The 21515-nt window shown below is 35.9% G+C and overlaps 1 protein-coding gene across 5 annotated transcripts in view; it reads left to right on the forward strand.

The window, feature by feature from the left end:
- Positions 1-14440, forward strand: part of CPED1 (cadherin like and PC-esterase domain containing 1) — a 295057-nt gene extending 280617 nt beyond the window's left edge. For 4 of the 5 annotated variants that reach the window (XM_077117962.1, XM_077118089.1, XM_077118173.1 and 1 more), the window contains one exon: positions 14010-14440. In XM_077117962.1, the coding sequence (XP_076974077.1) occupies positions 14010-14228 (219 nt within the window). In that variant the 3' untranslated portion in view covers positions 14229-14440. Of the gene's footprint in view, positions 1-6538; positions 6708-14009 lie in introns of all 5 variants that reach the window. The other variant, XR_013158483.1, reaches the window with a different exon arrangement.
- The last annotated feature ends 7075 nt before the right edge of the window (positions 14441-21515 follow it).

The raw sequence follows: 21515 nt of genomic DNA on the forward strand, positions 1-21515 counted from the left end.
GGCACACCTTAATTTACAATGACATTTTAAAATGGTCCTATTTACAAATGGGTTCAAACCACAGGAACATGGATTAAGATTAAAAGCATGTCTTTTTGTTGGAGTACATAATTCAATCAAGCACACCCTCAAATTTCTCCCTATCTCGAGTAAAATCTTAGGTAGATCCCATTATTTTTAAATAACCTTCAAACAATAAAAGTGATCTAATTACTTTTAGGCATAGGAAAAGTATCACTTCAGTACTAAAATTGTCCAGTCTTGTGTCATAATTTTATAAATCATTCCCTTCCCCCAGCTCAGGACTGACTCAGAATCAAAAGCCTAAAGTAGGGGAGAGGAAGCAGGAGGTTTCTTTGCTATTTTCCCATCTTGCTTTACTACTCTGCTTCTTCTACCCCTCCCTGCAATGGATAGGTGTAAGGAGAGAATGTGAAAGAGAAGAAAGGTTTTACTGGACTACAGCAGGCATAATCCCACAATGTGCTCTCTGGATATAGCATTCTGATTCTTTTTCGGATGCTTACGTGGACCTGACTGAAGACACCCCCACTGGGGCCCTCTTGACAGACGCAGTAACTCATTTGCATCTGAATTCCTTCCTTGGCCCCTTGGAATCAACTGTCTTTTCCTCTCTTGGGGTTCAACATTGTCCTTCTAGGCATCCTCTTAGAATATTTTCAAAATGACTCTAGGCTTGTCATACTCCATGGCCCACATTTGTTAGACTAGAAACACTCATACATTCTTGCCCTTGCTGTGTCATTGCTGAAACATAGTTAGCTGCCACTGCAGTCCTGTCTCTTTCATTCTCACTCTCTGCCACCTTACAGCTGATTTATAGCTACAGTTGTTCATACCAGTTCTTAGGCTTCCCAAACCCCCAGGAACCATGTTCAGCTCCCAAGTCAGTCTCTTGAAGCCCTCTCTCACTTGGCTTAAAGTAAGAGTGAAGCAACTCCACCGGGGAAGGCAAACCACAAAGAACTTGGAAGATTTGTCACACAGAAACTTTTTTCTTGCTTATTCCTAGGTCTCCCAAGTTTTTTTATGAAGCAAGTGTTTTCCAAATCGATTATATCTATACTATTGCAAGGTCTGCTTAGGCAGTCCAGATATTGCTTTAGAAAATGAGATTACCTAGTATAGTCACTGTTGTTTTGCTTTAGGCCCAGGGAGCTTCAGCTGAAACTGAGATGGAAAGAGTTCATATTGTAAACCTGTAAGATAGTATTGATTCAGTTTTGCTTGCACGGCACCTTTTGAAAATGTGAATGCATTCATTAGTGGGGTGATTAGTGAGGCTCCTGATTCTGGTTCTCAGCCCTTAGCTGACTATCAGAATCCTTTCTGGTCTCTAGATTTGCACAGATACAAAAAAGTGAGTGAGATTGCATTAGTTCTTCTGCATGATCCACTGATGAATTCACATTATCCTCTTGTTTGATCGATGCACCTTCATTTCAGAGAGTGAGATCCCATAGCCACAGTACTGTACAGTTGGCATGACATTTTTAAGTTTTGATCTAGTAGTTTGAAGCTTAGCCATACTGTTGCAGACAGGTTTTTAAGCTGTAAAATATTGTATGTCTACTTGGTTCTTCCACAAGAAAATATACAACCCTTACAGTCTTTCCTGTTTGCAAGCAGTCAAGACTGGGTATTCTGGGAGAGGGTGAAACAACAAGCTTGCAGCTGAGCTAGCTCAGGATCACAGTTGGCCACAAAAGCAAGCCAAAGGCTGCCAAACCACAGATAACAGGGACATTGAAAGACAACACAGAGATTGTGTTTTTCCTTTCTAAAGAAAGGTTGGATGGTTTGTTTTGGCTCTTTTAGGAAAGGTTGTTTTGTTTACTTATTTATTTACTTATTTATTTTTACATAATGTGTCTTCAATTAGGATTTTGGGGGTGGGTGTCTGTTTTTCTTTTTTGGCTTTAGTGCTCTGGAAACCTAAAAAGGAGATGTTCTCCAGTGATTTCCAGCATGGCTCCAATTAAAAACAGAAGATGCCTTCCCCACATGATTGCATCACATTTATCTCCTGTAACCAGTTTGCACTCATAGTCATGGAATTTGAGAGCCGCAAAAAAGATTCTTTGAACCATCAGAACTTGATTATTGACATAATTATTATTAATAAAAACAATTCTTGATTTGCATAATCATGATTTGTGCATGCAGGTACAATAAATTCATGTATTTTACTTTCTAATTTTGTATGCAATTATTATGCACAATTTTCTTATTCTTAACTCTATTTCTAATGTATGCTGTCTCGATGACAAGCCCTATAGACCTCCCCATGTTATCTCAGTCGATTCTGGAGAAGCGGTATCCATTTTGAAGTGTTCATGTTTGAACTGAAGTATGCTTCTGGGAGAATTTTCCTTTCCAGTTAGAACACAAAACTGATAAGATCATCTTTCTCAACTGACTTCTTTCTTCACAGTCTCTAAACCTATTCATCACTTAAGCAGAATTGTTGCTTAATTCTTGAACAATTTGTGCCACTTGTACCTTAGGAAATATCTAGTGCTGACACTGATGTTTTACAATCTCTCTAAATCATTACCCAAAATCTTAAGTCACTGTAAGCTTATTATAAACCACTCAAAAAAATTTAAAAATCGAAAGCACATTGTAAAGGATGGTTTGAGAATGAATGTAGCAGGAAAAAGCTGATTACTTGTCTCATGGCAAAATATTTAAGGACAGAAATTCTGTTCCTAACCACTTTTCCCTCTGAACTCTTGATCTTATAAGACTACAAAGAAAGTATGTCATGCAATAATAGCAGAAATTGAAATCAGCTGAATTAGAATCATGGAAACTTTGGTGCGGGGGTCTTGTACCCTCTGCCATTCAATTAAACCATTCCTACAATAATGTCACCAATACCCGAGAAGGATTAGTTTAATGATTATAGAAAGATCTTGATGTTCGCTCTTTGGTTTGTGGTTGGAGTATCTTCATAGACATAACAAACCTGATTCAGCGAGCTCTTGTTACCATAGGTGAGGCTAAATGGTCCAAGGTGACTCTTTCATCTGTCAAGGCGTCAAGGGAGAATATGTTATCGCTACAAATCTATAAATAGTTTCCCAGCTGGTGTGCATCAATTTTGAATACTTTGTTTCTGCTGATTAGAAAAGCAAGTGTTTCTCTTTATACATGGAAATGGAATATTGTTTTCCCAATATTTATGAAGGACAACAAACAGGATCCAGGTAACTCTTGCCCAAGAGATTTTTTTGAATGGTGCCTTTAATTATGTGGCAAGCATCTACTGTGAGCAAACTAAAAGTGGAATGGATGTGATAATATTATCAGCCCAAAACTGACGGCGGAAGGGGCAAATCCACAAGCAATTGTAATAAAGTTATTAATTAGCCTACTTGGTTATACAGACTTAATATCTCTGCTTTCTGGCAGATATAACCAAAGCTTTTGACTCAGTCAACAAAAATTCTCTGGCAGAACCATGTAGCACCAAGAGCAGCAGTTTGCCTTCAACTCTGGCATGATAGAAAGAAAAAGGGATTTTCAGTGCTTTGTCAGAGATCATTTCTCATAATTATTTAATGTTCCTCTTGTACTCTTTTTTTATTTAATCTTAAATAAGTAAAATATTATCTAACTTAGAAATGTTTTCCTTTTGTATTGTGAGCCTAAAGTTTTTCTTCTTCAAACTATTAAGTTAATTAGCTAAACATATATATTTAAAAAGAAATCTTTTAAATGCATCTATTTAAAAAAATGGAAGCAATGGCTTTGGGGAAGAAAATAAGAACAAATGATCCAAATGTAGTTGGCTAATATAGCAGATCCCAGATTTTAACCATCAGTGGATTTATTTTTAATAAACCAGCAATGACAGTTTAATTCAACAGATATTTCTGTATCTGTTCTATGGAAGCATTGTATCAACTGCTTAAAAGGAGCCAGAAGAACACCTTTTAGGGCTCCCGTTAGGATCACAAACTCTGTTTCCTTTAGACTTCCTTCCTCTCTGGCATTTCCTAATTTGCTCTATTGAACTGCCATCTTTCAACTAGAAAAATCCTTCATTCCTTGTGTTTCTCTAAAACCCTGACAGCTCTCAGCCAGCCGGTTACTAAGTGTTGTTTACCTCCTAAATATTCTCCAAGTCTTTTTCCTACACTCATTTCCAGTTGTCTTGACTTTGTTTATTCTTTTATTTAATCATGCAACATTTGTTTCATGTTCTTGAACTAAACAGTAGTGATGAAAAAATAAATAAGACATACTCTGCCCTCAAGACATTGCAGTTGAGGGAGGGAGAAATATAAATACCAATATGATGAAACAATAATCTAAATGGAATTTTAGCGATAGGTATAGGATATTGCAGTAATGTCAAGAAGGGGCACCTAACCAAATCTAAAAGGTAAAGGGGTTGAGTGAACCTCTTCTTGAAGAAATACCCAAGTTGATTCTTAAAGGATGAATAGGCCAAGCCAAGCTAATATGGTAGGGGTGGAAGGAACCTGATGGGACAATGTGAGCAAAAGAAGTTTTGAAATAATGGGTTATCACCAGGGAACCACAAGTAAATCAGTATACTATAGAACATCAAGTACAAAAGGGGGCTGTATAAGTAGGCTAGGAATGGCTCATGGTAAGAGATTAGACTTTATCCTGAAGGTGATAGTGAGCCATGGGAAAACTTTGAAAAGAGGCATGAGAGGCCACATTTTTCTTTCAAATAGTTAAGCCTGCTAACAGCAAGGAGGGAAATGTTGAAGAAGACTAAGTCAGGAAAAAAAGTTAGGAAACTTTTTCAAACATCAGGTGAGAGGAGGTAAAGACCGAAATCAGGAGAGGGACAAAAAGCACAAGAAAGAAGTGGACAAATTCAAGCCCTATTTTATATTTGCAAGTCTTATGACATGAGGGAGTAGAAAGAATCAAAGATGACTTCCTTGCTAGGTTTACTGATTGGAGAGCTGAACCAACAATTGAGACAGGGAACACCTGAAAAGATAACAGCTTAGGGAAAAAAAGGATGAGTTCAATTTTGAACATGCTATATTTGAAATGCCTCTAGGACATCCAGGTGGAGCTCTCTAACAGGAGTTGGCTGTACAAGTCTAAAGCTTGAGGGACAGGTTGGGGCTGGAGACAAAGATTTGGGAGTCATCATAAAATAGGAGATACCTAAAACTACGAAAATAGATCATCCAGAGGAACTGAGTCAAGTTGAAAAGGGTTGTGGGCTAAGAAAGGAAATCTTGGAATCAGCAATATGTAAGTAAAGTTGGTAGAAATAAGAACATTCAAATTCAGAAAGCAAACAAAGGAAAACTTTGGTGTGTTGCCATGGAAAACCATGGTCAACATTGTCAAATGTAATAGATCCATTAAGGTAAGGATTTCAAAACATTCATTGTTTTTGGTATTCAGAAGGTCCTTTCTGACAGTTTCAGTAAGAACTGTTCAGTAAGAATAGTTTCGGTAAAATATTGGGAGCAGGAATTAGACTACAATAGATTGAAGAGGTATAGAAAATGAGGAAAGGGGTCTAATAAATCCTTTTCAACAAGCAAAAATTTAAAAAGGGGGGAAGATATTGAATTTAGAAGGAGAAAGTGGTCTAGAGGTAGTTAATAGGAAGAACTTTGACATGTTTATGAACAGATGAGAAAGAATCAATAGCAAGAAACAGGTTAAAAATACAGGAGGAAGTAGGGCCATTGGAGCAGGGCCCCAGATAATGTGAAAACATTCAACGGCATCAGCTCAACAATACTGGTAAATACTTGGTAGGGCTGGTAGATGAACAAGGTAGCATTTCTTTGCCCTAGATATTGCATGGGAGTGCAAGATAAAACCAACAAATTGATTTCATCTTCAATTGGTAAACTACCAGTCTATGGCTCCTTATAATCAATTTCCACACCTCAGAACAGAATTTGTTCCTACAGCTGAGCTCTGTCTAGAGGCAGGAGTTAAATAGGCTCAACTGTCAGAGAATGAAAGCTTGGGGGTTTGGAGGTCCAGGGGATGGGCATGGTGGACTGAGACAATGTGATGATTGCAAATCTGGCAACACCAAAAAAAACTCATTCTAAAAGAAAATTTAGTTTTGCCCCCCTAATCCTCAGCATCTTTAACCCATTCAGAAGTTGGACGCCCTTCAATCAAAACATGGCTAATGTTCATGTGGCCATAATTAAATATTTAGGAGGGGGGAGTAATGAAAAAATTCCCTATCCTCTGACAAAATTGCCTCATGTCTGAAATGCAATTATGAATTATAGGGACTGGCTGCTAGTTATTGTTTGTCACTTCATTTTATCTCCACTTCTGTGAATTCTTAGGCTACTTTTTGAGCTGATCCTAAATTTTATAACTGGATCTTGAATTGAATGGCCTTTTTGCAGAATGACTTTATCAAATAAAAAGTACTTCAGTAGTATACATTTACCTAAAAAGAACACATTAGAGCAGTTTACCCAGTCTATTACATATTTTCCAACCTTAGGAAACCAGCACTCTCTTTCTTTTTCAGCCTGCTCCAGTGATCATTAATTAGAAGTTCCTTTGATATTATTCAGTTCCAAGACTGGTACTTCATTTGTAAATCTGCTTAACACTTTTCCAACTCACGAAGCCTTATGTTTTTGTACTGGCTTTTTGAAGATCCAGAGTTGTTTTAGATGCATCAGTTGATTGACATGGTAATATATTTGATCTGATGATTACTTATGTGGGAATTTTGAGTGTTGAAGTTACATGAATTTATTGGTTCAATGTTAAATCTGTTATATAATTTGTAGCAGTTTTCATTTGTTTGGGAAGTCTTATAATAGCCATTGGTCAAAAACAGTGAAGTTGAATTGTGGCCCTTTAAATTGTCTGTGTGTACAAGATGCTAATTATACAGAAATCTGACAAACCTACAATCACAAACTTGGGAAATCTCTAAGCATGTAAGAAATTATTAAGTAAAAGTTCACTCCTACTCCAAAGCACAGAATATCAGTTCTTGCTGGACTGAATCATGGAACAATATGACCATCTTTCATATCCTATAATTTTCTGTAGTTGAGCCCGTGGTTCCAGCTCCAAAATTACTTTTTCCTGAAATTCTATAGTTAATATATTAAAAGTACATAATTGTTTTGAAACACTGTAACCTTTATGTAAAACTCTATTACTACATGTAAAATAACTCAAACTTGAACATTGCTGTGAGAAAAAAATATATAAGGCTTATATTTGTGATTATAGAACAATGTTGATCTAACAGGTCATCACACTTTATGAGACCAGTTGTCCTTTACTATGTGAACAATTATAACTGTTCACTTTTTAAAATATAATTAGATATAGCAAATCCACAAAAAAGAAAATAGACAACAAAAACTAAAGACAATAAAGTACTTTAGATTGTTTTTAAGTAGCAAATAAATTGTCATTTAACACTCATATTTAAAATCACATATGTCTGCATTATTGATCATATGAAGCATTTTCTTTCCCCTCTAAGTAGACATGTTTCTTTCTCAGTGATCGAGTCATCTGTAACCAGATTTAGAGAAGCATTTGGAAGCTTCAGAATCATTAGCATTTGTCTCTGGTCAAGGTGGCTATTCTACACAAATATCTAGAATCTACTCTCTCCCTTTCAGTACCTAAATGTTTCACGGATGCTTTTTAATGGCTCATTTTTTATTACTATAATTATGTCCCAAAGGTAACATGAAATTTGTTTTGCTAACAGCTCTCTTTCAAAGTCACATTGCAGTTGACACTCTAGTTGGATTTTAATAACCCCAAATGGTCCTCTGACTTTGGAAAGGACTCAAGTGGGCACATTTCCACACAAGATCAAAGTAAAGAAATAATTGGTTCTTTACAGTACAGGTATCAAAGAACTTTAACTCATACAGTACTTCCAAGCCTTAAAATATAGCTAACTCCTTTCTTCCACTTTAGAACCCATAAAAGAAGGTAAAATATTATTATTTTGAAACTCAGAGATAGAATTTGATATCAATGCCAGATACTAAATTTTACAAATAAATTCAAAGAAATAATAGCAGTGTGAACAGATTATCCTGCCCATCATAAATTAGCACTGTCTCCTTAATGTACTAAGGAACTATTTATTACGTGGTAACAACATGGTGCCTGACCTTGGGGAGGTTGTCTCAGACAATGCCTTTGAAGTCATTCCATTCTTGCTCTTACTTCAAGTATTTTAGACATGTGTCTTTATATAGTCCCCTTGAGGGTAGGGACCATATCTGAATTACTCCATGTGTTTCCCAACGCAGAGGACTCTGAGACTAGAAGGACATACTAAATGGAAGAAAGAAATCATTACATTTTAATTTTTCGTGATACAGCTTTCTCATTACAAAAGGATTACATGAATTCTTGTTCTACAAAAATTTTAAAATATAGAAGTATATACAATAAAAATAAAACTCCTGCCTTTTCACTATACATATATTCCCAACTCTCACTTCCTTCTCCCCATTGGATACTCTACTAACAATTTGGTATGCAGCCCCATTCTAAACATATACTAGATTTTAGCCCCATACTATTAAAACTATACAACTGTCAGTATATATAGCCCCTGGATTTGTATAATGTTGGATTGTATTTAGAACTGCCTTATTTTTCCATAGATGTTTTTAGGGAAAAGGTGTGGTTTATGAAATGCATTTTTTTTTTTTTTTGCATGGGCAGGCTCCAAGAATCGAACCGGGGTCTCAGAGGCATGGCAGGAGAGAACTCTGCCTGCTGAGCCACCATGGCCCGCCCTGAAATGCATTTTAATCTGCAGAATGAATATTCTTATTCTTTCTGTCTTGGTGTTGACTTTTGCTTATACTTGGCCTTTAAGAAAGCCAATTTTTTACATCAGGTTCTAGAAAACATAATGCTTAAGGTTGCTATCCACAAAAAAACTTACATTTTATCTAGACAAGAACACAAATAATAATACAAGGTAAAGTATAGTGGTCAATTTAAGAAAAACTTATTGACCAGGTGCACAGGTGGCTCGGTGGTAGAATGCTCACCTGCCATGCGGGAGACCTGGGTTTGATTCCCAGACCATGCACCATAAAAAAAACTTACTGATCATGAAAAGTATGTTAGCTCCTGAGCTAGTCACTATGGGTTCCTAATTCTGGCCTCTGGTATTGGGGAAGATCAGTATACAGATACTTTCAATGTTACCCTATTTACCCTGAATCTGGGCTCCATCTGCTCACTTGGAACTTTAACTTTGGGTAAGTATTTCACAATCTCCAAGGAGGGGTTTTCCATAAGCCTTAGGACAATCCTACCACTTCTCTGTGCCTCTTGGTCAGGCACAGTGGGGTCACCTTTGATTTCTTATTGCATCCTCGAGAGCACATGCATGGCAGTTGCCCCAGTGCTCACCAGGGTTCCATCTCTCTCACTGCTCTACCAGGCACATCCCTCTCTGTTGCTGGCTACCCTAGTTCTCAGGGTTCCACATCTACCCACCTCTCTATAGTGATGTATTCTTGTTTTCTTTTTTGCATGGGCAGGCGCTGGGAATCGAACCCAGGTCTCCAGCATGGCAGATGAGAAGTCTGTCTGCTGAACCCTCTATAGGTGATGTATTCTTAGTGAGAGGGTTACCAAAGGCCTGGGCTCCAAAGAGTGAAACACTTAGTTATTTAGTGACACATTTAACTCAGCATTTATTTGTGGTTGGTTTGATTACTATGGAACCTAGGCATGAATACAGTGAGGGCTGGGCTGGGAGTCAGTCTGAGTAACCACTAACACCCTGAACTTAGAATTGCCCCCTCTCCTCTGATAGCAAAATTGATGTAATTGGGACAAAGCAGTGTGCATGGATGTTTCTTACTTTAGGATAAGTTCTCTCCCAAAAGGATCGGTAACCTCCTGGCAAATACATTTCTGTAAGGTAATCTCACCTTTCTAGAGATGAGGCATGCCAGGTTGTATCTGAAATGGAGTAGAGGACAGAGCTTGGGTTCTTTCTTAGTAGGCTCTTCACCTCCATAACTAAATGAGCACAGCAGGAATGCCTGCCCATCAGTTTGTTTCACATGCCAACATGTTCTTGAACTCCTCAGTCTGAATCTGAGATCCCCCCACTAGAAAATACACCATTCTTCCACTGCTTTCTTTCTCCTGCCCTTGACAGACTCTGAATGGTTATAAGATGAGTGATTACTTGAATTTGATTTTTTAAAATCCTGTTAATACTTAAATGACGACAGATTAAGACTATGCCCCGGCAGTTAGTGGATGGCAGTAGTGAGGAGGTGTTGGAGGAAGGGATCACTGAAGGGCATGTCTCCAAAGAGCAGGAACAATGCTAGGATGGGAGTGGTGCTTCTGAAGTGACACTGGGGAGCTCAGAGAATGACATAGCCATCTGGGATTTACAGATCATGGAACATGGTCACCACCAACCACCTTCCTTGGTACACCGCCCCCTAGTGGAGAGGGCGGTGGGAAAAAGAAGTAAATTCCTCCTGGAGAAGCAAGGTTCTATTTTGGTAAGGAAGCCAAAGAAACCTTCACTGAGACTTTCTCATGCAAAGGAGATCCCCAAAGAAACAACTGAAAGGTCTAAGAACCAGGGGAGGCATCAGGAATTCAGGAAGAAACAGAGTTTGTGACAACTAACATTTAGTAGGTTAATTCGATTCATACTGATAGATGAATATAGGGTATTGAAAGTCCCCTTTCATCACTGTTGCTGTTGATGATGATGTTGTTTTCCTTCCCAAATGGTCTTGGCTATTCTTCTACATTTATTCATTAAGATAAACGTGAGAATTTCTTTGTCATATTCACCATCACCACCACATCCCACTTGGTTACAGCTGGAATAACACTCCAGTTAACTTGGGGAGATTTGACATGGTATGCCTTCCCATTTTGCTCACATTTTGTTTCATGTCTTATTAAACTTTTGATAAATTCTTCATCTGCATCCCATAGATCACTGTTAAACTTAGTAAAGTTGTTCCAATATTGTAATGGAATCTTTTCTCTAATGTATTTCTTATTAGTTGTTGATAGAATATAGAAAAACTATAAATTTTTAAATATTAACTTTATAATAGCTACTTATTTTTTAGCAGACTCCCTTGGGTTTTCAGGATAAGTCATCAAATTTTGGTAATCTCCTGTAACAGTTATTTCAGGGATATTGAAGGATTTTCCATTCCTGAAATAAATTGTGCTGGTGGTACAACAAACAATACAGCTGGATTTTTTTCTGATGCTGCTAGATTCAATTCACGATAGCATTTTGGAGAGATATTTTACATTTATATGATGATAGGTCAAAATTGTATTAATACTCTTTCTATACCTTTGTCAGCTTTCAGTATCAGATTGATGCTGCCTTAACAAAGGAATTGGGAAATTTGCTGTCTTTTATTATTTCTTGAAATATAGTTTTCAATGGAAGCAAACTGAATCAAGTGTTGGTAGGCCAATCACTGGCATGAGTGTGCCAGAGTAAATCTTGAATAGCATAATGCAAGCATCAGTACTGTAGGAAATATTTGGCATTAAACAGACCCCACCAAACGAGGCTGGGGACACCCCCTATCCCATCTCCTTTCTCAGAAATAATCTTGGTGATTTAAAAACAGAAACACACCATCAACCTTCCCATTGCAAGTTTGTAAAATATTGACATTACTTCCTAGTGGAAGCTTTATGCTTCAGCAAATCAACTGAAAGATGTATTCTTGTATATCCCATTTATGGATCACATTTAAGACTGTTATAAGCATCCACACTAACATTATCCAACATTTATAATGCCGCATTAAATTCAATCCTGCAAAGTATTTAAATATTTTTGAAGAATTATAGCCTTTTGCCTAAGGTTGGATCTAGTTTTATATGATTAGCCTGCAGACTATCAGGCAATTGCAAAAGCCAGATTTTAGGAAATTATATAAACAAAATTAACCTTATTTTGGCTTCTGAACACTGGAATAATATTTTTTCAGGGTTGAATGTTATATTTATGCCTAAGTGTTTTCTCAAATAAACTTCCTTAAGAATATTCACTAATATCACTACAGGCGAGTGTAAACCTCCTCCAAAATGGACAAAGGCTTCAAGAAGGCATTGATGCACCTCCCCAACCTTGTCATCTTTAGAGTTGGAGTATAACCGAATAGAGCGGGGAGGAATGAGCTGCATGTAAATAAAGACTTGCAGCCTTGGGACCTGGAGTACTCATCAGTGGCTACTGCAAACTGAGCCCTAAATTACAATCCATAGGGATTTCTTACCATACCCCCCACATGGATTTCACCGGATTTAACAGTTGCTTGATGTGAGGAACTAAGAAGGGAAAGCAAACCTCCTGTAGCTTCAGGAAAACAAATCACTTCTTTGGGGTTAGGAGGGTGTGACTGGTTTTAAAACACATTACTTCGACTTTTTTCTTCAAAACGAGAATAGTTTCAACATTTTCCTGATTATAAAGCATATTCATTGTTTTTAAAAAAGACAAAGCAAAAAGTTACAAAGTATACACTTAAAATAAAACCACCTCTAACCCCTCCACCCAAAGGTCAGTACTGCTGACATTCTGGTGGAGATCTTTACAGAATTTCCATTCGAATAGCTCTTGTGAAATGACTCATGCTCATTTGTGATGCAGTTAGAAATGCTAATCTCCCAAATAGATACATGTGGTCTTTCTTGGGTTTTTTGGAATTGTTTACTTTTATTACCTTACAAATGATTAAAAAAATATGTACCAAAAGCACTATATAGCACTCAAAAATTTTAAAAATCCATGTGAGCAAAATAAACAAACAAAATCCATGTGAGTTGTCTTGATTAGTCATCAATAATAAATACTGTATGTTAATATAGCATCAGAAAAATGTCTATAAAATGCATTAAATGATGCGAGCAATGATTTTCTATTCATATATTCCTAAACTTTTGTAAAACCACCCAAAACGCCTTTGCCTATATTTTCTGTCCTCTTCCTATGCTGCCCTACTGTCCAGTCCTCCCCTGCAATCTCTCTCCGGATCCCCACCTCACCCCACCCTCTTTGGTGGTTACCAACCTGAGTGCTGCTAACCCAATGACTAAAGCTGACAATGAGAGAATTTCCCCAAGCAATTTTTTGCAAAATGTGCAAACAAGATTGTTTACACATATAGTATCTTTGTGTGTTGATATGTGGGGGTATTCATAAAATATCTATACAAGTACAGTCACAATGAAGCTAGTAATACATGTTGTCTCTGGGGAGGGGATTGAGTGGCTTAATTTGGGAGACAGCAATAGGAAGGAAACTTATTATATATGCTTTTCTGCTTTATAAATTTTGAAGCAAGTGGATGCATTGTTTATTAAAAAATTTTTTTAACTTAAAATCTATCTCCATACATACGAACATGTACAAAGTTATTAATAGGGCACAGGCTGCTCCTTCAGATTCCACAACTTACTAAGTGCCCAGAGAATGAATCACTAATTGTGACCACGATAGCTTATAGTTCTGCAGTAGGAAAAAAAATACATTTTCCTTTTCTCTGGAAATAACTTTTAGTTGCTATGCTATAGGAGGGTGTCATGACGACAGGTTTAGAGTATCGTATTTGAATATGTGACCCTGCAAAGGCACCAGTGTCTTCTCTGTTGTAGCTATGGCAGACCATATGTTAACACCTGGCCTAAATCACACGAGTGTGTGCGTGCGTGCATGCGTGCACACACACACACACACACACAGCAACATGCAGAGAAACCATCTGAAACGGTTGGCTAGTTTCACTGGGAAAAGCAGCCCTGAAGTGAGAAAGGTGGCAGAAACCCAACATGTTACCCGAGTTCTGTGCCCTTTTGGCGACATCAGTGTGCTAGAGATGCTGTTTGGGTTTGAGAATTAGCTATACTGCTCTTCACAGGACTTGAAGGTCCTTGATTTTGCCTCTCTAATTTTTGTACTCTTTTATTTACAGATAGTGAAATCGAACTTATTCAAAGACTACCACATTATTAAAGTGAAACAATCAAGGAATCATACTGTGGGAAAATATTTCAGCAATCAAAGCAAACTACAGCGGCTACAAGACTCTGTAACAAGTTTTCAATCACCATACCATGTCAGTGGTCCAATTAATCAGGTTTGTTCTGAAATCCTTCTCAGCAGGATGTGTGCACATAAAAGGACAGCGTAGACTCTGCAGGAGGACGGAATTCAGAATTGGAGACAAGCCACTCACCTGGATGCTGGTCTGGGAATGATGTCCTGTGCATCATATGTATTTTGGATTGACAGCACACACATGCACACCATCGCACACATATACACCCATGCACAATATGAAAACAAACATTGTCAAACACACTTTTTCTCTACAGCTTTATAAAGTCAAGATATGTGCCTGAAAATCAGAAAAGATTACTTGAAGCATAATCATAAACTAGGACCACTATGGGCCAGGTATCTATTGCATCGTGATAGTAAAGAGAACTATAAATGCTTGAACTATGTGAAAAAGGAGGATAATGCTCTTGAATGTTGTGTTATCGTCTCTATAGGTACAGTAATACTGAAAAGGGAAAAAAAAATCTAATACATTCCATTTGTAAATAGGGATTGCACTTAAGTCCTTTACCAGGAGAAAATATGGCCACTACGATGGCTTTAGTTTTGTGAATCTAAAGCTTATGAAAAACATTTCTTCCTATACTTTTTAAAGTTTTATAATTGAACAGAAAAGAACAGGAATGCTCCACAAGGGAATTCAAAGGAATTCTTTGTGAAAGATAGGAAATGAAAGAGAGAGATAGGAAATGAAATATTTTCATTTAAGTACTTAGATATACTGGTTAAAACACTAGTATATTTCACCTTGCACTCCCTGTGTTTTTCGCAAACATTCCCTCCTATCTAGACTGCAAACTTGGATGGCTAACTGCAGTCTAAATAGATTAAATATATTAAAGTGAGGAACAAATTATGGCTCCTCATGTATTACTTTATAAGTTTCATTAATGATAGATTTTGTTTGCCATTAGAGCCCTATGTAATTTAAGATTATAATTATATTTTATGTAAATATTTTGCAAAGGATTTGGCAGTCTCAAATTCATAGATATTATTTCTATAAAGCATTTGTATGTGTCCATAAAGAGCATTACATTACTAGCAACTCTATTTTGATTTTTCTGAGCAATTTGAGCAATTGCATCTAATCCAAATTTAGAGTAGGGATAAAATATTTTTAATTAAAATTGTAGCATACATATAAAACATATCTAATTCTACTATTGAGAACTTTCTTTTCTATATTTTAAGTTTGAAATGGTAAATTTATTTACTAAATACAAAAGTGTGAGCTATAGCACAGTTACAAATCTTAAAGGATTATTTTTTTTCTGGGGGAAAAATAAGCTGAAAGGGTTCATTCACATGGCTGAAATCACCAAATGCACAAATACCTCAATTCTATTACCATATAGAAAATAAACTACTTTGATTGATCAGTGCCTTAGTATGAGTACCTACTTCCTTTAAACACTATTTTTATATATATTTTTATATGAAGAAAAACATGAGTTTATATTTAACTGTCTTAAATTATATATAAACACAAATATCACTTGGTATAAACAATATACACCTGCATCTTACAGATTATAGACTTTTGCAAAAGAATGGTACAGAATCAAGTTTAAAATGAAGGCTTTTTCTAGTGACTGCAGTATTATGCAAGTGTCATTTTTAGGTTTTCAATGATTTAAAGAAAAATTATATTAAATATTGCCAATATTTGCACCTTTTCATCATGTTTTAACATATACTCTTGAACACTATTACAGTCAATGGATGTTTCATGTAATTTTCTTTGTTAGCCTATGTGTAAATTACCTTCTGGCTGAGGTTAGTCTGGAATTTAACTCTTCACGGGTCAAATAACAGTGGATATTAGAAACAATTGTAATAATATTGTGTAACAAATGGAATAAATGTATAACTAGTAATATTCTGTGTTCAGAGAGCATCTCTTATTTATCTTTTACTGGTGGGATCCAACCACTTGGCAGGTATTTCAGTGGATTCAGTATTTTGCATGCTCGGAAAAGATTAACTTTCTAGTACCTTCCAAACCTTATCTATTCTGAGTTTATTATCAGATTGACTCACTGCTGTACAATGACCAAAGCTTTTAAACATATCCTGCTGACGTTTTTAGAAGACGTTACAGCAATCACTTTAATTACTTCTTAATTAAAGAAATTACATTTTTTAAATGTTGGGTAAATAGTGATATGTGTGTGTGTGCATGTGCTCATTTGTGTTCAGCAAGTTCCTAATTTGAGTGGTATGCATTTTAACATATTTTTTAGTGTAACGGTTAAAGAAAGCATAGTATTTTGGGGTAAGAATTGATTAGTTTGCAATCTCAATTAATTAAACTAAACATTTTTATTATTAAAAGTCAAGAATAATGGTGTAAATATTTCCAAGCATCATTGCTGATATTGTGTGCCTGCGTGTGTGTGTGTGTGTGTTCAAAGGTAGAGTGCACTATTTGCTACCCATTTAAGTTGGCAAATAAGATCTTGTAGGGGCATATGAAAATAATGAGCTGGGTTTACTACTGCCTGCTGATAAGGTTTACATTTGGGTCATCTGATCTTCCCCCATGTTAGATGCCCATGTGCCTAGCATCTTCTTTACAGAAAAATGGATTCCCACTTAGAAAGCGTCAGAAGAAACTGCTAATTTTGGAAGTAGACATAATTCTGTGCTGTTTATGGGGGGGGGGATAATGTTCTTTTACATCTCAAGTTTCTTTTAATTCAATTTCATCAAAGGATTCCAAGAAGAAATACAGAAATGGGTCAAAAAGTATGTAACCCAATAAGAGTTATTTTAAAGCAGTAATACTTTGGAGAGGGGGACTAATTTAATAATAAGGTTAAGAGGCTTGAGGAACAGCCAGGGTTAGAATCTTATTACAAATTATCTTAAGATTTTCTTAATTTGAGCAAATGCTGAAACAATCATCAGTGTCTAAGTTTTTCTCTGTGAATTTTCATCTTATAAAACAAAAATTTAAAAGTATCATTAAAACCAGTGGCTAGAATTACTATCCTCAAAAATGAGCAAATATAAGTTTGAGTAAGTTCATATGGGCTGATAGCTTTAAAAACATGTATCTAGCTTCAAAATCATACTGCAGAAGATTCTACAATTTTGACTGCATCAAGGAGTAATGCTCTGCAAATACTACTGTAGGGGTGTGTGTGTGTGTGTGTGTGTGTGTGTGTGTGTGTGTATTTAAAGATCAAATGATTTTGATTGCTCCTGGAAACTAAGTCATTTTGATGGATCACTTCAGCTTAAAGGGATGAACCAAAAGTTGTCAGAAACCCCAAAGATCCACTAAAGTCTGCAGGATACTGCCAGTACCTAAGAACCAGATTTTGTACTTGGCACGGCTTCCAAGTTTCCATACTGTCAAAAGCCCTTTTATCATGTTTTTATTGCTTCAATAACTACTATTATCATCTTTCATATTTCTTTTATGATTCATTTACTTGGTGTAGGGGCCTTGTAGAACCAATTTTTTTCCTGACTGATATAAACTGTGCAGTCCTTCTAAATGGATGTCCCATTTGTTTTCTTTATGTTAGCTGAATATAAAGAATTTGCTTTATGACGTTGTTAAATGTCAGATTATTCTTCTTTGCATACTCAATATACTATCAAATAATTCATCCTTAAAACTTTTTAAAGCTTATTAAGAGTATTTACCAGAAATTCTATTTATAATGTAAATGAAGATAATTACCTAAACCCAAACAACAGGAAAAAAAATAAAAATAAAAACATCCACATTTAGAGAAAATCAAATAAAAAGATTCCTATATGGTGGTCATATTTAGGCAATTAAGTTTTGAATTTGATTTATGTTGACTAGCATTTTCTCTCAAGTCTGTAGCCCTCTCTGCAAATCACTTTTTCATTTACTCTCTTAAAGTCTTTTTTTTCCCAACTCTTTGTGTAATATATCTGGGGAAAATGTTTCATTTTAGATAAGTTATAAGTAGACATTTACTATCTCTAACAAAGATATTTTCTTGGGAATTTATGTGTAACATCATATTATTCTTTTTAGTATACAAAAAAAACAATTCCTCTAAAATCAATAAAATATTTAGATATTTTTAAAAGGCAAAGTATAATTCATTATTAGTACATCAGAATGCAGAAGCAACATGGTTTCATAAATATAAAATATAGTCAATTGATTTTAAGTTATGTAGTAACTTTTCTTACTTTATTGTTGGTTAATGAAATGCATCATTTGATATTGGATTCAGTGCTAGGCTAAGTGATTAAAGGTAATAGTGTGCGACATATTTTTTTCAATTGTATTTTCATTTTCTTTTTTACAGTAAAATCTGTTCGAAATCTATAGATTGAAACCTCAGTATATGGATCAAGAACATTTTAATCTTCTTTACAGTCCATTTTCATTTTTATTTGATCTATAATTTGTGTTTTTAAAATTAAATTGTGAATTTTAATATTACCAAAAAAATGTAAAACAGTAAAATCAAATAGGCATATGTTGTGACATGTTCAGTCATGTATCTACTAATCTCCATTTAGATATAAGAGGCTGTTTGGTCTCTAGTAGATTTTCTTATCTTAATAGGTGAAGATCTTGGGTTCAGAATTTTCTTGATGCTTCATTTTGGTAAAAAATGGATAAAAAAGGATGGTACAAAATGCCAACGCTGAATTAAATGTAGCTTAGGTTAGTCCAGGCCCATCACAATCAGAGCAGGGTTGAATAGACTTTCACTCCAGGAGAGTAACTCCTCCCTACACTGCATTCTGGGGTGCATACAGATTATGACTATTCTTTCCAGCTGCCTTTAACAGGTCTTGAGCATCTCCTCAAATTTCTTCTTAATGTACAGTCACTTTGAAGGGTCTTATTCCCAAAGAAGCTGTCAGTAATTTTAAAACCTTATTGGACCGATTGAATTACCTGGAGTAACCAAACAGCTGCTATATATGACTTTAATAATATTATAATTTAATAATAGGTTCTTATTTATGATCAGAAAATACATAAAATGTCTTGTAAGCATCAATATAGGATAAACTGTGGAGAACCTAAAGTAGAAACCCATTTTTCAATACATTTTTTTTCAGCCATACAATCATTCATTTACTTTGACAATTCCCGCTTGTCCTTTCCTTTGTTGTTGAAATGGTACTTACACAGTAATTTTTTGTATGCATTTAAAATGTAATACAATATATATTTTTAAACTTACATTTTTACATTCTTCTTCTTGCCATAATACATGTAACACGAAGCTTTTGTTTTAATGGGAATGGACTTTACGGTTTTATACTGTCATAAAAAGATTTAATGAGCCTTTTGTTAAAAACCAACGCATATGTCATTGGTAGGGAATGAAATTATTTGCTGCTACTTCATCTTATAAGGTAAAATTTTGCCTAAATTAAGAATAATATGGAAGGAAACTGAAGCAAGGCTTTTGAAGCCTAAAATGACTTTATTCATCAAATGGCAAAGATTTGGATTCATTAGCTTCCACCACATGTGCAGATCCAGTGGGGAAAACCTGGTCTTTGTTCACACTTGCCTCTACACAGTTTCCATTTCAGTGTTCATATTAGTAATGCAAAATCCATGGCATGTTTTTGAAAGGGTGTGGATGCAATCCTTAGCACAGAGTATACCTGCCAAGAACAGGAATCATTTTAATAGGATGGAGTTTCCAGGGCTATGTTATCAGTAAACATCCTGAACTCTATCTTGGCCACCTATCCTATAAATAAACTGATATCCTTCATGAATTATTTATGGCTTCTGTGATGAGGTTGATACAGATGTTGCATCTCAGGTTCCTGTTTTCCAGAAGAATGGGCCAATGATTGGCTGACCAGTGTTTTTATGTTTCTTGGAGTCATCAAAAGTGTTTGAAGTATTGAGTTTCTTGAAGTCGATTTCTCTTCCAGTGGCAGCATCTTTGGGCCTTTGCATTACCACTCAGCATCAACTTGTTATGGTGCCTCTGCAGAGAAGAAAACCAAAACTCTGGGGGCCAAACCAAAACTTCCTTAGTTTATGTCAACCAAGGGATTCAGAAATAGTAAGTCTGGATTATTTTAAGCAAAAACTCATACTGTATAAACACACACACACAGTGGAGTAGATTATAAAGTAGTTCTAAATAACCTTATGTACATTGTATCAGTTCTTTTAAAATTTTTCTCTTTGGTTTATAACAGTGTGTAAAACCCTTAGTATAATAAGTTCTATATTTCTAGATGCCTCTGCCAGATGCTCGTCTGGACATGTGAGGAATGTAGTTTGAGGTCTCTGCCAAGCAGTGACAGAGCCGGGAGGGATGTGCTAGGGAAGATGTCTGCCAGATACTTCTTTTGAGAGGTGACAAATGACCAAACTTCAGAAATCACCAGAATCAGATGCTACGAAATGTCAGACTTCAGTGACATGAGGTCTCCAAATCATTAAAACTCTAAGGAGAAATTGTGGGAAAAAACGATGGCCTCACAGCTCTGTGACCTTCTGAAAATAAATGGGTCAATATGGTCATCTTGGTGGGAATCACTTTTAATTGGGATTCCTTCCATGAACTCTGCCTCTTCATCCTCTTCTCCACTGGATGGCTGTTCTGAGTGTCTCTGATCCTGTGGGGCTTTCTCACTGGCAAATGCTGACATGAATAAAGAGTGGCAGCAGCACAAGTGAATCACATAAAAAGTGGTAGAGTGTATCGTTGAATAGAAGACACTTGGGACGATCACAGTTCAACAGATTTTATGTTAAAATATAATTGCCTCTCTGAGTCTAATTTCTGTTCAGCCCACCTTCCTGGACAGATTCATTTCCCCTTTTTGTTACTTCCTTGGCCCATCTCTATCATCACACTTATCTCATTCTATTTATCTATAGCAACCTGCTTCTAAGCTCCCCACTAAACTGAGTTCCTCAAGACTTAGGAGGGACTCTTACTTGTTTTTCTACTACATGGTGTCTAACATAGAATAGGGTCTTAGCAAATACACTGTGCTTTTTCCTCTGTCCACAATTTCTCAACTTAAAACATCTTCAAGAATCTTCCTCTGATTCCCCAAGAATTGATAAATGTATTCTTTCTTTATGTTCCCTTCACACTACACATAGCCCTACCTTTGCATTTATCTCTGTTTAATAGTTTTTAAACTCTTGAATGTAAGCTCCATGAGGGAAAGGACTGAGTTTTTTTGTTTGGTTGTCTGTGTTTATTTATTGCTTTTAAAATTTATTTTTAAATAGTTTTATTGAGATATAACTTAAATACCATGAAGTTCACCCAATTAAAGTGTGCAATTCAATGATTTTTAATAGATTCAGAGTGTTATACAGACATCACCATCAGCTAATTTTAGAATATTTTCA

Source organism: Tamandua tetradactyla, chromosome 1, assembly GCF_023851605.1.
Source record: "Tamandua tetradactyla isolate mTamTet1 chromosome 1, mTamTet1.pri, whole genome shotgun sequence".
Lineage (NCBI taxonomy): Eukaryota > Metazoa > Chordata > Mammalia > Pilosa > Myrmecophagidae > Tamandua > Tamandua tetradactyla.